The sequence below is a fragment of the Lycorma delicatula genome, chromosome 12, assembly GCF_047948215.1.
Source record: "Lycorma delicatula isolate Av1 chromosome 12, ASM4794821v1, whole genome shotgun sequence".
Classification (NCBI taxonomy): domain Eukaryota; kingdom Metazoa; phylum Arthropoda; class Insecta; order Hemiptera; family Fulgoridae; genus Lycorma; species Lycorma delicatula.
Window position 1 is genome coordinate 48,877,636 of NC_134466.1, and position 13,338 is coordinate 48,890,973.

The 13,338-nt window shown below is 28.9% G+C and overlaps 1 protein-coding gene across 1 annotated transcript in view; it reads left to right on the forward strand.

The window, feature by feature from the left end:
• Positions 1–13,338, forward strand: part of Karybeta3 (karyopherin beta 3) — a 62,706-nt gene that overhangs the window by 23,506 nt on the left and 25,862 nt on the right. The window contains exons 9-13 of the mRNA XM_075380730.1: positions 690–798; positions 4,344–4,497; positions 6,692–6,801; positions 8,951–9,051; positions 10,505–10,622. Of these exons, the coding sequence (XP_075236845.1) occupies positions 690–798; positions 4,344–4,497; positions 6,692–6,801; positions 8,951–9,051; positions 10,505–10,622 (592 nt within the window). The remainder of the gene's footprint in view (positions 1–689; positions 799–4,343; positions 4,498–6,691; positions 6,802–8,950; positions 9,052–10,504; positions 10,623–13,338) is intronic.

The following is a 13,338-nucleotide window of genomic DNA, read 5'->3' on the forward strand; positions in this document are numbered from 1 at the left end:
TTTTTTATTACTTTTGGTCCAGTCAATTGCAATCAAAAGGGAGGAGGTGCACAACTTGATATTACAACAGTCCTAAATCCAAAATTTCAACATTCTATGACTAATTGTTTTTGAGTTATGCAATATATGTACAGACGACTTGCCAAAACTAGTAAAAATTGATATTTCTGTTGAAATCCGAAAACTGAAATTTTTTGCCATTACATTACTTCCTTCATACAAGAAGTAAAAAACCTTGTTTTTTATGCCCTCATTTATGATAAATTATTTCAGAATGAACAAATTCAAAAACTAGAGGAAGAATTAGAACCAAAACGGGAGGGGGAAGACTTTTAGGAAAAGATCCCAATACATTAAAATCAGTTTGAAATGTATGAATGATTATTTATATCCTTACGATTCTGGAAGTAGTTGTCAGTAGATGTGAGTAATGTATCTAAAAAGGCTGAATTTTATTAATTGGAATTTTACAGTGTTAAGTTGTAGAATTCTTTGTACTTTTTGCTTATTGTGTTGTCATTATATTTTTTGTTGATATCTTCCTTTATTTAATTAAACTTCTTTCCCCTACTAATGTAAACTAATTATATTTTTGCTTTTAGTGTAACTAAAATTAAGTTAAAAACCAGTAATGCATTATTCAATTTTACATTTGTTATTTGATGTGATAAAGAAGAATTTTTTTACAGGCATGCAGCGTTGATGGCAATTTCTGCAGTTGGTGAAGGTTGCCATAAACAAATGGAGGCTATGTTACCTCAAATAATGGAAGGTGTTCTGAATTTTCTCAGTGATTCTGTGAGTTTTATTGTTGTTTGCATACAGTATTAGGTTTTCTTTTTTTGATAAGAAAATAAAGTATTAATAAAACCATCTGTTAGTTTAACAAATTATATTGAAAGAAAACACAAATTAAATTTCATACAAATCTAGTTTATTTATTCTTTAGTATCTCAGTATTTACAAAATAAGTAGATTATCAATCATATACTTTAAATCTGATTCTACTATACTTTACTGAATTAATAAACACTTTGGCTTCTGTTCACACTAAACTTGCCGATCAGCTTTTTTTACTTGGATCACAAGAACAGAACACTGTTGTGAATCTGAATATGCTTGTGTGTTTAACTATTATTGCAAATCTTCCTACTCTCTGGCCCTAAGTAGTATTTATTCTCCGTCACCTAGCACTTGTCCTAACATATATGATTCATATCCCCTTGATTAAAAAATTCTGTTTTCTAACTTTTTTCACTATTCTATAAATCTTTTCCATTGTTACTCTTTGTTATTTCAGGATTTATAAATTTGTCTTAATTTTCTCTTTCTTATTGCACTTCCATCATAAACAATTTAGTAAAACACTGAGAAATGTTTAAATAAACAAGGTAACTATGTAGAAAAGCAGCATAAAATGTAAAGTGTGAAATAAAAAGAGCTTTTGGCAATATCTTTACTAGTTTTATTTATATTAAAAAACTGACCACGCTTTTAAAAAATAGCCCTCATATATAAATGTGTGTGATGATAATTGTGCTTAAAAATTGATACTTACTACAACAAAACACTTGTTTTATTTTTCTCAAAATAATTTTGATGGCTCTAATTAAGTTATTGTCTGTCTAATTATCCCTATTATTCATTCAGACATTTTCTTTACTAAATTAAGGTTCTCGCATCATAATTAGTTTTGCAAGTACTATAAATTTTTTATTAGTATTTTGTTGTTTAAAATAGTAATTTGTGTTTTTGGAAAATTGTTAGCTAATTTATTTGTAAGTAACATAAGTTTTGTTTTTAAATAAGGCACCTTAAATGTACACAAAATTAAAAAAACTCGTTCAAAAATCAACTTTTTTGAAGGCTTTTTCACTGTTATTATATTATTTGTTTAAAAAAAATCATTTAAAGAGAAACTAGCATTTATGCAATTGCAATAATTGCATTCTAACTGACGTGTGCTTAAAATTAGATGGATTCATCTTTGTTTTTGGAACAAAATGAATTTTTATGGCAGGTAAAAGTATAACTAGATTGTGGCCCCAAGTTGATAAAACTTTCTCAATTGAAGGATTGGGTAGGTTTCCCATTGAATAGTAGACACCACCTGTGTTTATTAATCATCTGACTATTTAAAGTTTGCCTTATTGAACCAAAGAGTTTTTTTTAATAATGCCAAAACCTTGTTATTCATTTAAGATTGCCTCACAAAATTGTTGACAATGATTTGAATTGTCCTCCAATACTCCACGCATTAATCTTGGGCGATAAATTTTCAGTGTCCAAATAAGTAGATGCTCTTTTGCATTTGATTAAATGCTTGAACAACTAACGTTACATTTTCAAAAGTTGTAACTGTGAGCATTTGCCACTCATTCGCGTAATACAAATTGTACTCAATCTGATTAGATTTATTACTTATTTTATAAATGTTTAGCGTAGGTAGAGTTACATCAAATTATTCACACTATTTTTCTCTAATTTTTTCAAATTCTCTGGTTCTATATTCTTTCAAAATCCACTTTTGTTGATCATTGGTTAAATTATCCTTATATACACAGAAAAATCCCTAAACTTGCTGTAACAAAAAACAATGGGAGATTAAATTGTTATTGAAAATGTTGTTTGGATAATGGACAGACAGTTTTATTTAATCAGGATTTCAGATATACACCTACTTTTGCACCCCTCATTTCTGAAAACATGTTTGAATTCTTTTTTCTCTTCCTTCTGTTAAAAATTGAAAACAAAAAAGCTCTCATTTTCTAAATGAATCATGAATTATCTTAAAAAATATTTTGCTGTACTTATCTTACAGCCTTAAAAAAAAGGTTGACAACAAATTTGCAATGCTTCCCTGGCATTGGTGATTTATTTATTTATTCTTATATAGTCGAAAAATAATGATACAAGAGAAAAGTTACCTAAGATTTCCTTTTTATGGTAATTTACGCTAAGGTTTTATTGTAAAATTATCTCGGTGTACATGCAAATAAAAAAACATTTTTAAAAATTCAAAAAATGATTTTTCTCCCACCTCCAAACCCACTTCCAAGAGAATTTTTTGATTTTTTTTGCATTTACTTTGTTAAATCAAAGAAAGTTAAAAAAATATTCAACTGAATAATGTACAAACAATAGAAAGTTAGGTAAAATGAATTCTTTTTGTAGTTTATTAATGGTAGTGGTGAGACTGAATTATGATGAAATTTTATTGTAATATAATATAATAATTAAAAATTTAAATAAACAAAAAAGGTAAACACAAAAATTAATATTTTTTAAGTTTGATCTGCTCCCCCACTCATAATATTGCCCTCAAAGTATTTTTAGGGTCATTTGCACTACTACTATACCTACAAAGACAAAAAATGTTTTGCTAAAAATGCAATAAATGAAAAGATGGCTTTTTATTTTTGGGGACATGTATATGCATGTACTGAGCTTTAAAGGATTATGCTTGAAAAATTGACCCTGAGAAAACTATATGATGCCCCACCCCCTGTAGTTGATGACGCCCCAAATTTTACCAACAAATTACCACATATACGTGAGTGAACAAAACTTCATCAAAATCATTTTATCCAGTCAACAGTTATTAAGCTTCTAACACACTTACATACTTATGTACAAACATTATGTTCACCTTTTTAGGGGGTCCCTAGTTCATGAAACTGAGAAATACAAAAACCCATATCCCATTTTTTTTTTTTTTATTACTGTACTTTCTTGTAGAATAGCTTCTAGAGTTATGATGTCTGGAGAGTAAACAAATTTTGTAAGATTCTCTGTAGTATAAAAATAGGCTTAATAATTCTTCGCAATCTTATCTGAGTATCTTTAAAATAATTTTTTAAATAAATGAGTTATCCAGTCGTTACTGATAAGTAAAATCTTTTTTACCCCCAATTGAAATTTTGATGCTGATGAAATTGTTGCTTCTTTTTTTTTCTAAAATAAAAATATATTAGTACTTATTTGTTTATTAGTGTCAAACTTCTCTTGAAGTATATCCAATTTACATAAATTAATTTTGTTAAATAACTGTTTCTAATATTTTTTATTTTTCTGTACTGCAAATTAAAGTAATACTTTTATATTCATTTAATTTTTCCTTTCATAAGAAGGCAATTTAAAAAGTAAATAATTTATTTGATGTGAAGTACTGTTAACGCAATTTGATTTCATAAATATGGAATTTTGGAAACTTGTTTACTTTTTATTAATGAATTTGTCATGAATATGACTCATAGATTCCAATTATATAACTTCTGTCTACAATTACATATGTTTCTAATAATAAAATATTTGTAAATCTCATTCTGTTAAATATGTTTCAGCATCCGAGAGTGCGTTATGCAGCTTGTAATGCTATCGGTCAGATGTCAACTGATTTTGCACCGGTGTTTGAGAAAAAATTTCATGAAAAAGTTATTCCTGGTTTATTAATGGTATTAGAAGATAATGGGAATCCTAGAGTACAAGCTCATGCTGGTAACTGTTTTATATTTAAATTGGTGTATTTCCATAATTTTTGTATGATAATAATAATAATAATAGTAATTAAAAAGAAAGATTATCTTAAGGTTTTTCTTTATTTTCAGAAAAGAGAAAAGTATATGAGAAACTTGAATAAAAAAAATTATCTATATTTTGTTGATAAATTCCTCTTTTTTTATTCGTGGGGTTATGGGTTGATTTATAGGCAAGATTGTGTGTGAACTATCCAGATCAGAAGAAGTCACTGTATGGGTTAGTCATTTCCCTCTTTTTCTTCCCTTTTTTAAGTTTTTATATAATTTTCTTAAGATGAGTGTTCTGCAAAAAATTTGTTCAATCTTTGCCCTGGTAGTCAAGACATACTTTTGTTGGGTCTCTGTGAAGTGATGACTATTTTTAATGTCTTGTGTTACTGTCCAAAAACTGCTTTTCTTTTTTTTCAGAAGGTTGCACAAATGTCCAAATTATTGTCTTCAGTGCCAAAGAGCCTTCCTACTCCTCATGAGATCTTGTCTAAGTTGTTGGCATGAATCATTGTTGGTTCATGATTTTATTGTAACTTTATGCTGTTCCTGTTTATATCAACTTCATATTGTTTTCATTGACCAGAATCTATACAAAAAACAAAGTTAATATTTGAATAGATTTTTCATAAATAGGGAGTCGTAGTTTTATTTACTCAACACTGAGCTACTACTGTTTACTTGGAAAGTAGCAAAAACACAAAAAGGTGGCATGCTCTCATTGGATTCTATAAAAGAAGTGATACCCAATTCCCATCACGTCCATTTAAGGAAAACAAGATAAAATAATGAAGGAAGTGGGAAATAAAATAATAGTGGGAAGAGTTGAAAATAACTTAAGATAAACTGCATCTGATAAAAGTAATTTACCAGGATGTGGAATCTAAACTTGAAAATCTTGGATATGGGATAAAGAAATTTCAAGTTGTGAGCACTTTAATGAAATTATGAAGCTGTCAGTCTGACATTTTAGTAGAAATCACTGAAGTGTTATTTAATGTACTCATTTCATTAGCAGATTTTCCTATTACATCTGTGTATGACCCATTTATAATAGTACTGTAATGTTTCAGTGTTTCAATAAAACTAGTAAGACACATGCATTATAAATCTCATTTAATTGAATCTGAAAGCCTGAACTATGGGGGAGTGGAATTTTCTTCTGCTGTAAAAGCTCTCCTGTAAGTTGTTAAGTTATCAAAACTGTAAAGATTGCTGTTGCAATAAGTGAGAAGACAATTTAAAGGGGAGAGGAATGGGAGTCCCATAATCTGTAGTTTTTAATCTTTGGTAATACCGTACATATGGTTTTTAAGTAAAAAAGTTTTCTTCCTCCAGAATTATAGGTTTTAACATAAAATATATAGGTGCTTACATAGTGAGTTTATGTTCAAAATCATTTACTAGAATGTTCTGCTTACATAATTCTCATTGTTATAAGCAAGGATAATAGTAACATTTTATAATGTACCCAAAAGAAAGTCGTTTTTTTGTTTATCTGGTAATTTGATTAATCAAGAATTTATTTTTTTTTCATTAAATGTTTCTTTATAGAACCTTTTTTTAATATTAATTTTATTCTTTAGGGTTTTGCTTTTTTTACTTTGAGTGGAAGATTTTAGGTTACATTCAGTTTCACAAAGGTAGGAGGATTAGCTAAAATTTAATTAGATGAAATAGATTGTAGAAGACATACTTGCGATCCTGACCCCCATAGGATCACAAGCCCCCCTGCCTTATGATGATCCATCCCAGTTGTCATACCACCCCCTCTTTCCTACTCCTGATGGGCTTTACCGGAGGTTGGTTTTTTAGACCCTCTAAACTGGAAAACGCAGTAATAAGTTTGGGCTTTGTCAGATTGCCACTGATGTGAATGACTACAGACATTTCCATCACTATTTACACAACCTACTGTAGACTGATACTGTTTCATTTGAGTCATAAGCAGTTAAGAAGTGAATCGATTTCACCATACTTCACAGCAGTTTGTCTGAAAAAACATTACAGCCCTATAAATATGTTGTAGACGTGTCCATCCCTGATAAAATGAAATTGGCTGGAACAGATAGATAGTTGTCATAAGTTGTTGGTATATATTTAATGCCTCATTCAGTGGGGAGAAATGCTCGTAATTGTAAAATTCTATGTTTTCTGTGTAACAGGTGCTGCACTCGTTAATTTTAGTGAAGACTGTCCGAAACATATTTTGACTCCATATTTAAATGGTATTATGGCTAAACTAGAAGCAATACTAACTGCAAAATTTAAAGAGGTTAGTACTCTGTTATGTGAATAATCACAGTTTACTTTGTAATAATTGGTCTTTGTTTAACAAGCCCATAAATGCTTTATAGCAATTTATATAAGTTACCTGTTTTTGTTTATGCATTTCAAACTGCTTATTGGTTTGTTACTTGTCCATTTACATTTTATACTGTCTTATGTTATTATTTGATATCTTCTGTTCAGTTATTATTTTAGTGATAAGACTGTCTGAACACAGTTTTTATATTTAGTGTATTGTTACAGTATATATGATACCTAGAAATTGTGTGAAGTATTATACAGGTATGTTATTTCCTCACATTTAGTTTTAATTTAAAGTATGTTTTTATTTATGTTGATAGTATGAATATTATTGAAATTCATGAAGTATGTGTTAATATTGCTAATATTAGATTCAACATTAATTAACATTATTTAAAAATGTGTAGACTGTATACTTAAATAATCTCAGGCTCTATTATTTACTGAGGTTCTAAGCATTTTTTCACCTCCTTTCTAACATTTCATCTTTGTCATTTTGCTCATTCAAACCTGACATGAAATAAATTGTAAAATATTATTGCAACAAATTTTCTTCTGTTACCTAGTTCAGTATCCTGTGTGCTAAAATGTCTGTTTTCTCATTCAGGTAACTTTATAACAAATCAATAAAATATAAGCCCATGATGCACAGTGCACAAAATTATTTATTCAGTTTCTCTTAGCCTTGCTTACCATGTGTGTATCCACTCTAAATAATTTTGTAAATAATACGTAATGTATATGTCAGAAGTAAAAATAAAAATGCGAGTCATAAGTTGCCTTAATGACATTTTTTGAATAGAATATTTAAAAATTAAAAAAATTGTTGAGTTGCATAGATGTATTTTTCTGAAAACTGTTTACTGCTTTGTTGAAAGTTTTTCACTTATAAAATATTATGCAATAATATAGTAATTTTTTTATTGAAATGTTTTTATTTGAATACACATAATTTATTACTGCTTCTTTAGATATTCTGTAAAGATCAAATTAAACATAAGGGCTGTTCAGAAAGTTCAAACTCTAAAATAAGCAGTTGTTTAGCTTTGATTTTGTAATTTGTATTGAATCTTCATTCAGCAACCCATTTTTTTGGGTTTGGGAAGAGGAAGTTATTGCTAAGCACTTTGAAATGTAGGTCATGGAAATGTGTATTGAGGCGCCCATATCATTGTGTTGAAAGAGCACTTTTGTTTTGACTAGATGTGGAAGTTTAGCCAGAATAGCCGCCATCAGTCAGTCCTGTAGTGAAATATAAAACTTTGCGGTGATAGTTCTATCTTTTTCCAAGTAGTTATGAGCACCATACCATGAGACTCAAATAATCGTATCCATCACTTTTCCTGCAATTAGAACTGTTTTTTCTTCCTTTAGCATACTTTCATGTACTCTATCCGTAGTTTAGTCCTGGGAAGTAAACGGTTTAATAGCTATGAGAATCTTTTTTTATAGCCTATATTCTCTTTCCTAAAATTTTGAGCACTGAAATCCCTTATTAATAATGTTTATGCAGTTAGTTACCTCTTCCAATTATGCATAATTATCACCTTCCTTGTCATTTGAACACATTGCTTGAGGAGCATATACTTGTAAAGTACTGATAAATTTATTAATTATAATTAACATTCTTGAATTTCTATAATTTAAGTGTTTTATATATTTCCTCCAAAGCTTCGTTTTTTTATAAAAAATAAAATGAAAAAACCAAGTAAAGTACCAAAAATAAATAAAAAATAAAAAAAAAACAGAAAAATAATCATTGAAAATCACATTTAAAAACAGGCAAGATCCAGTTTTTTTCTTTATATCCACAATAATTGCCTCTCCATTTCTAAATTATCATTTAGTTCTACTTTTAATTTACCCTAAACACGTACCTTCAATGCTATTCTTTTTTTTTTATTTATTTAATCTTGTCTTAAACATATCTCCAATCCTTTCTCCACAACTTCCACTGTTTCATCCGGTTCTGGTCTACAGATATCGGTTTTTATTTTTAATTAAACTGTGTAAACTTTAATAGACTATCAGAAATTTTCTTTGATTATTTGTGTATGTAGACAGAATAAATATGAGTATATTAAAACCTTGTGGTGTGTAAATTTCTGTTACAGTTAGTTGAAAGAGGTACAAAATTAGTGTTAGAACAAGTTGTGACTACAATCGCGTCAGTTGCTGACACATCTGAGGAACAGTTCGTTGCATATTATGATAGGCAAGTATAACAATGAAAAATTATTATTAAATATTGTTATGTTTAATGAAAATTTGTAAAATTTAGGTATTATAATCCAAATAATTTAAAAACCGGATTATGCATTAAGACATTCATACTCATATCACTACTGTATGTTGCATCTTTTGTAAAACAATAAAATCTATGTGGAGTTTTTGAACGAACTTGAATTTGATTATTGATGTTATGGTTTTTGACCTTTAAAAATATGATTCTGGCTGAAATTCATGAAAAAACTGGGTTGTACTGTGTTCATTGTTGATGTGCTGAATATAATAAAGAATTTGTCTGGAAAGGTGTAAAGTAGTTTCAAAAAAATAGAGTGAACAACATACATAAGTATTTCTTGATACCCTTTAAGATTTATCCGTGAAGTTATTTCAGATTTAATATTAAGTCAACTAAGATAGAAGGAAGTACAGACTTATATATATATATATTAGGTAATTGTATATATTAATGAAATCCTACAAATATGAATTTATGAAATCTGTCTGCGCAGAAGTTGAGGTTTCAGCCTTTTCAGAGTTTTTTTATGTCAAAATAAGACAAATTTTTGTAGAAGTATGAAACTATTTCTTAGTGGCTATGATCTGTTATAAAAGATTTTTGTGAGCATTAAACAAAAAAAGCAATCAAACAGTGATTTAATGGGCTGGTAACCAAGTAGTATGGTGAATGTACATTGAAGTTAACAGATTAGTGGGAAATGTTGGTGGTATTTACATGTAGACTTAGATATGTATTTATAGAAAGCTATATATATTTTAATGCCAAACATTATTATAATCTTCTAATTTTCTTTAATTTAAAGATACCCTTTGTGGTTAATAAATTACATTACCTTCTGTATGGTAGATGTTACTAATTAGAATTAATTTAATGATAAAGAAACAAAACTTTTTTTTAGTGCAACAGAATTGAAAACTGGGTATTCTCAAGTATTAGGAAAATCATATACATATACCAAGAAGAATTATCTGCTTATTTAAGATACTAGAGTAGGTACAGCCACTATGTGGTTGAAGCTTGCGTAGCCATTGATTTTGATTAATTTTTTATTTTTTAGTCTGTGTAAGGTATTAAGGAGTAATGTGTTGTGTTAAATCAGAGATAAAAGGGTAACAGCGAAGTTAATGTACAAGTTCCCCATTCTGGGTAGGTTTTTATACCATCAACAAGGATGAATGTTGTTTTGTAAATGAACGAACATATCATGAATATAATTTTTTTGTTATAAATGAGTAATTGTATTCACTTAACTTTTGTCTATAAAATTGTAAGCATCTGAAGTTTTAATTTTCCCTCGTGTACCATATGCCTTTTCTTAGGTTCTATAAATGAAATTTAGTTAGTTTTGGTTAAAAAGAAAAAAAATACTGATTCTATAGTTTGGTAGTGTAAAATTTTTTATTGTTTTATGTTTTTATAGGTTGATGCCTTGTCTCAAATACATTATTCAAAACGCTAATACTCGAGAATTAAAAATGTTAAGAGGCAAAACGATTGAATGTGTCAGTTTAATAGGATTAGCTGTTGGTGCTGAAAAGGTAAATAAAATTTGTTGTAAAATCCTTATAATGAAACTCAAATAAAGTATAATATCAACAATAATAATGATAATGGACAACTTAGATTTTATATTGCTATTTGACAGCAATGCTGTAAAACTTAGATCATCAATGAAATGCGATTAATAAGAAATAATATTATTGTTTATTTCAGTATTAAATTTTTATGAAAATTCACATAAATATTTACAAAAAGACAGTTCTCCAAAGACATCTGAAAAGTTGCCTTACAGAAAACTGATAAATAATTTTACAAGAAAAATTTTTTTTTCTTTCCTTCTAGCTACTAAGTTCCTATAATAAACAACCTTCAAATCATGTTGTACATACTTGATGGATTGTAAAATGTTCAAAACACTCTTTAAATTGTGAGTGCGTGTGCGCGCGTATGTATGAATGTAATCAAAGATTACATTCTACGTCTATATTTTGTTGAAAAAGACTGAGTAAAGGATTTACAATAATTTTTATGCTAAAATTGAAATAAGTGGAGTGAAGTGGTGAAGATATTATAAAGAAGGCCTTTTGGCCTTCTGTCAAACTGACACTGAAGGTTCATGAGTGGTACTATGGTTTCAAAAAGGTTGTGAAGACATCAAAAGGATTGAATATTCTAATACATCAACAGTCGATAAAGATATTGACTAAGTAAAGAATATTATAAAACAATTTTAGGTATGAAATGAGTGGCAGTGGAATTAAATTTCTAAAGGTTGAATTTCTAAGAAAAGTAACATCAAGAAAAATTAGTAGATACTAGTAACCCAGAATTACTTAATTGTGTCATAATAAGTGACATAAACCTTATGTATATACATAAGTTTCAGTTATTCCAATGGAAGCTTCCTGAAGAGCAAAAACCAAGAAAAGCACATCAAATTCAATCTGATGTTAAAGTTCTTCTTACTTTTTTCTTCCTGTTATATAATCCGAAATGAATCCTTACCTTACATACAGTTATATAGTAGTAACAAACTGTATTTACTCAGCACTTTTATGTCATTTAATCACAAACGTGGGCAAACAGTTCATGGATTTGCACAATAACACTTAAGTATTAATCTGTGATTATTTAGTCAAAAATAATACTATATTGATGTATAAGCCTCTGTATTCTTCAGGTATGTTACACAGTAATGGTTTTTTTTTGTTCCCACTGATTAAAAGGACAACAATTTGTAATAATAGATGAAATAAAAAAAATATTGTTGAAGATTGGAAGAAATTTTACATAAGTGTGTGTCGCACCTCTATGGTATTTATTTGAGGGGAGAACATCAATATACAAGAATTTTTTTATATAAAAATTAAAAGTTATATTTTTAATTCATGGTTTCAGTGTAATTAAATTCATTGAATTATATCAGTAATCTCGTAGCTTTCCAAACATACTTATTTTATTATATCAAAATTCATAAAAGTTAAGTCGTAATAAAGAATTGAAGAAGACCGTATGGGTTTGGTAGAGATGTCTGAACTAGAGACGCTGTAGGGCTGCTAAGAGTAATAAAAGATTGTATCTTGCATTTGTCGATCTAGAATAGGCGTTTAACTGAGTTAGATAGGATAAATTACTGTTCATTTTGAAAAAGAAGGGTGTTGACTGGAAAGAGAGGCACCTAAAAAAGAGAACTATTTTATAACTAAAGAATAAAAGTGTGGGCAGGAGACGAAATGACTGGAAGGGAAATGAGGCCAGGGTTGTTGGATGTTATCAACATTGTTTTAGTATATATCTGGAAGAAATAATTAAATGTTGTCTAAATGGGAAAAGAGGAATAAAGATCGGAAGAAGGAAATGCTTAATGATTTAAAGATGCTTGTGAAAGTCAAGGTATGAGAATCATCAAAAAACACAAATGTATGGTATTAAGTGGAAAAGAGGAGAGGATTGAGATTAAGGTAGGGATTGAAGTTTTAGAGCAGATGTAGAAATTTCAGTACTTAGGGAGCTTTATAACTGATGAACTGACTTGCACAGTAGAAATTAAAAAAGAATATCAAGAAGTAAGCAGGCACTTAATATGAAGGGAAGACTGCTGAATGGAAAGTTAATCTTAGCATTAAGGAAGAGTTTAATGTGATGTTCTATAGACCTGAAATGATGAAAAAGGCAAATAGAAAATGAATTGAGGCATTTGAGATGCATCTGTGGCGCAAAATGATGTTAGATGGCAAGATTATGTTACAAATGAGGAAGTATTAGGAGAATTGGAGAAAACAGGAAAATGTTAAATTTGAAAAGGAACTGGCTAGGCCATTGTAGGAGAAGGTTTAGTTAATTAGTGGATGCGATAGAAGTCTTGGTGAATGGAAGGAAAGGAAGAGATTTTAAATAAAGGTGGGATTATGGAAGGGGAAAATATGCTAAAACAAAGAGGTTAGCTAAGTACAGACTTTGGAAAGCAGCAGCTGTGACAGGACTTGCCTTAATGCCAGAACATTATGAATGAATAATGACTTGAGAAATCTTAAGTCATTTTTTACTTGCCAAGTTCAACAATGTTTAAAATACTATCAAAATGTGTGTTTCTACACTCATTAAGTATCGGACACTGCTAGAAAATGGCTAGTAATGGTTACATTACATCTCATATATATATATATATATATATATATCAAAGACAAAAGTATAACACAATTTTCCACCAACAGTACAGAATTCAAAAATGCCTCTTACCTTATGTTTATTGTT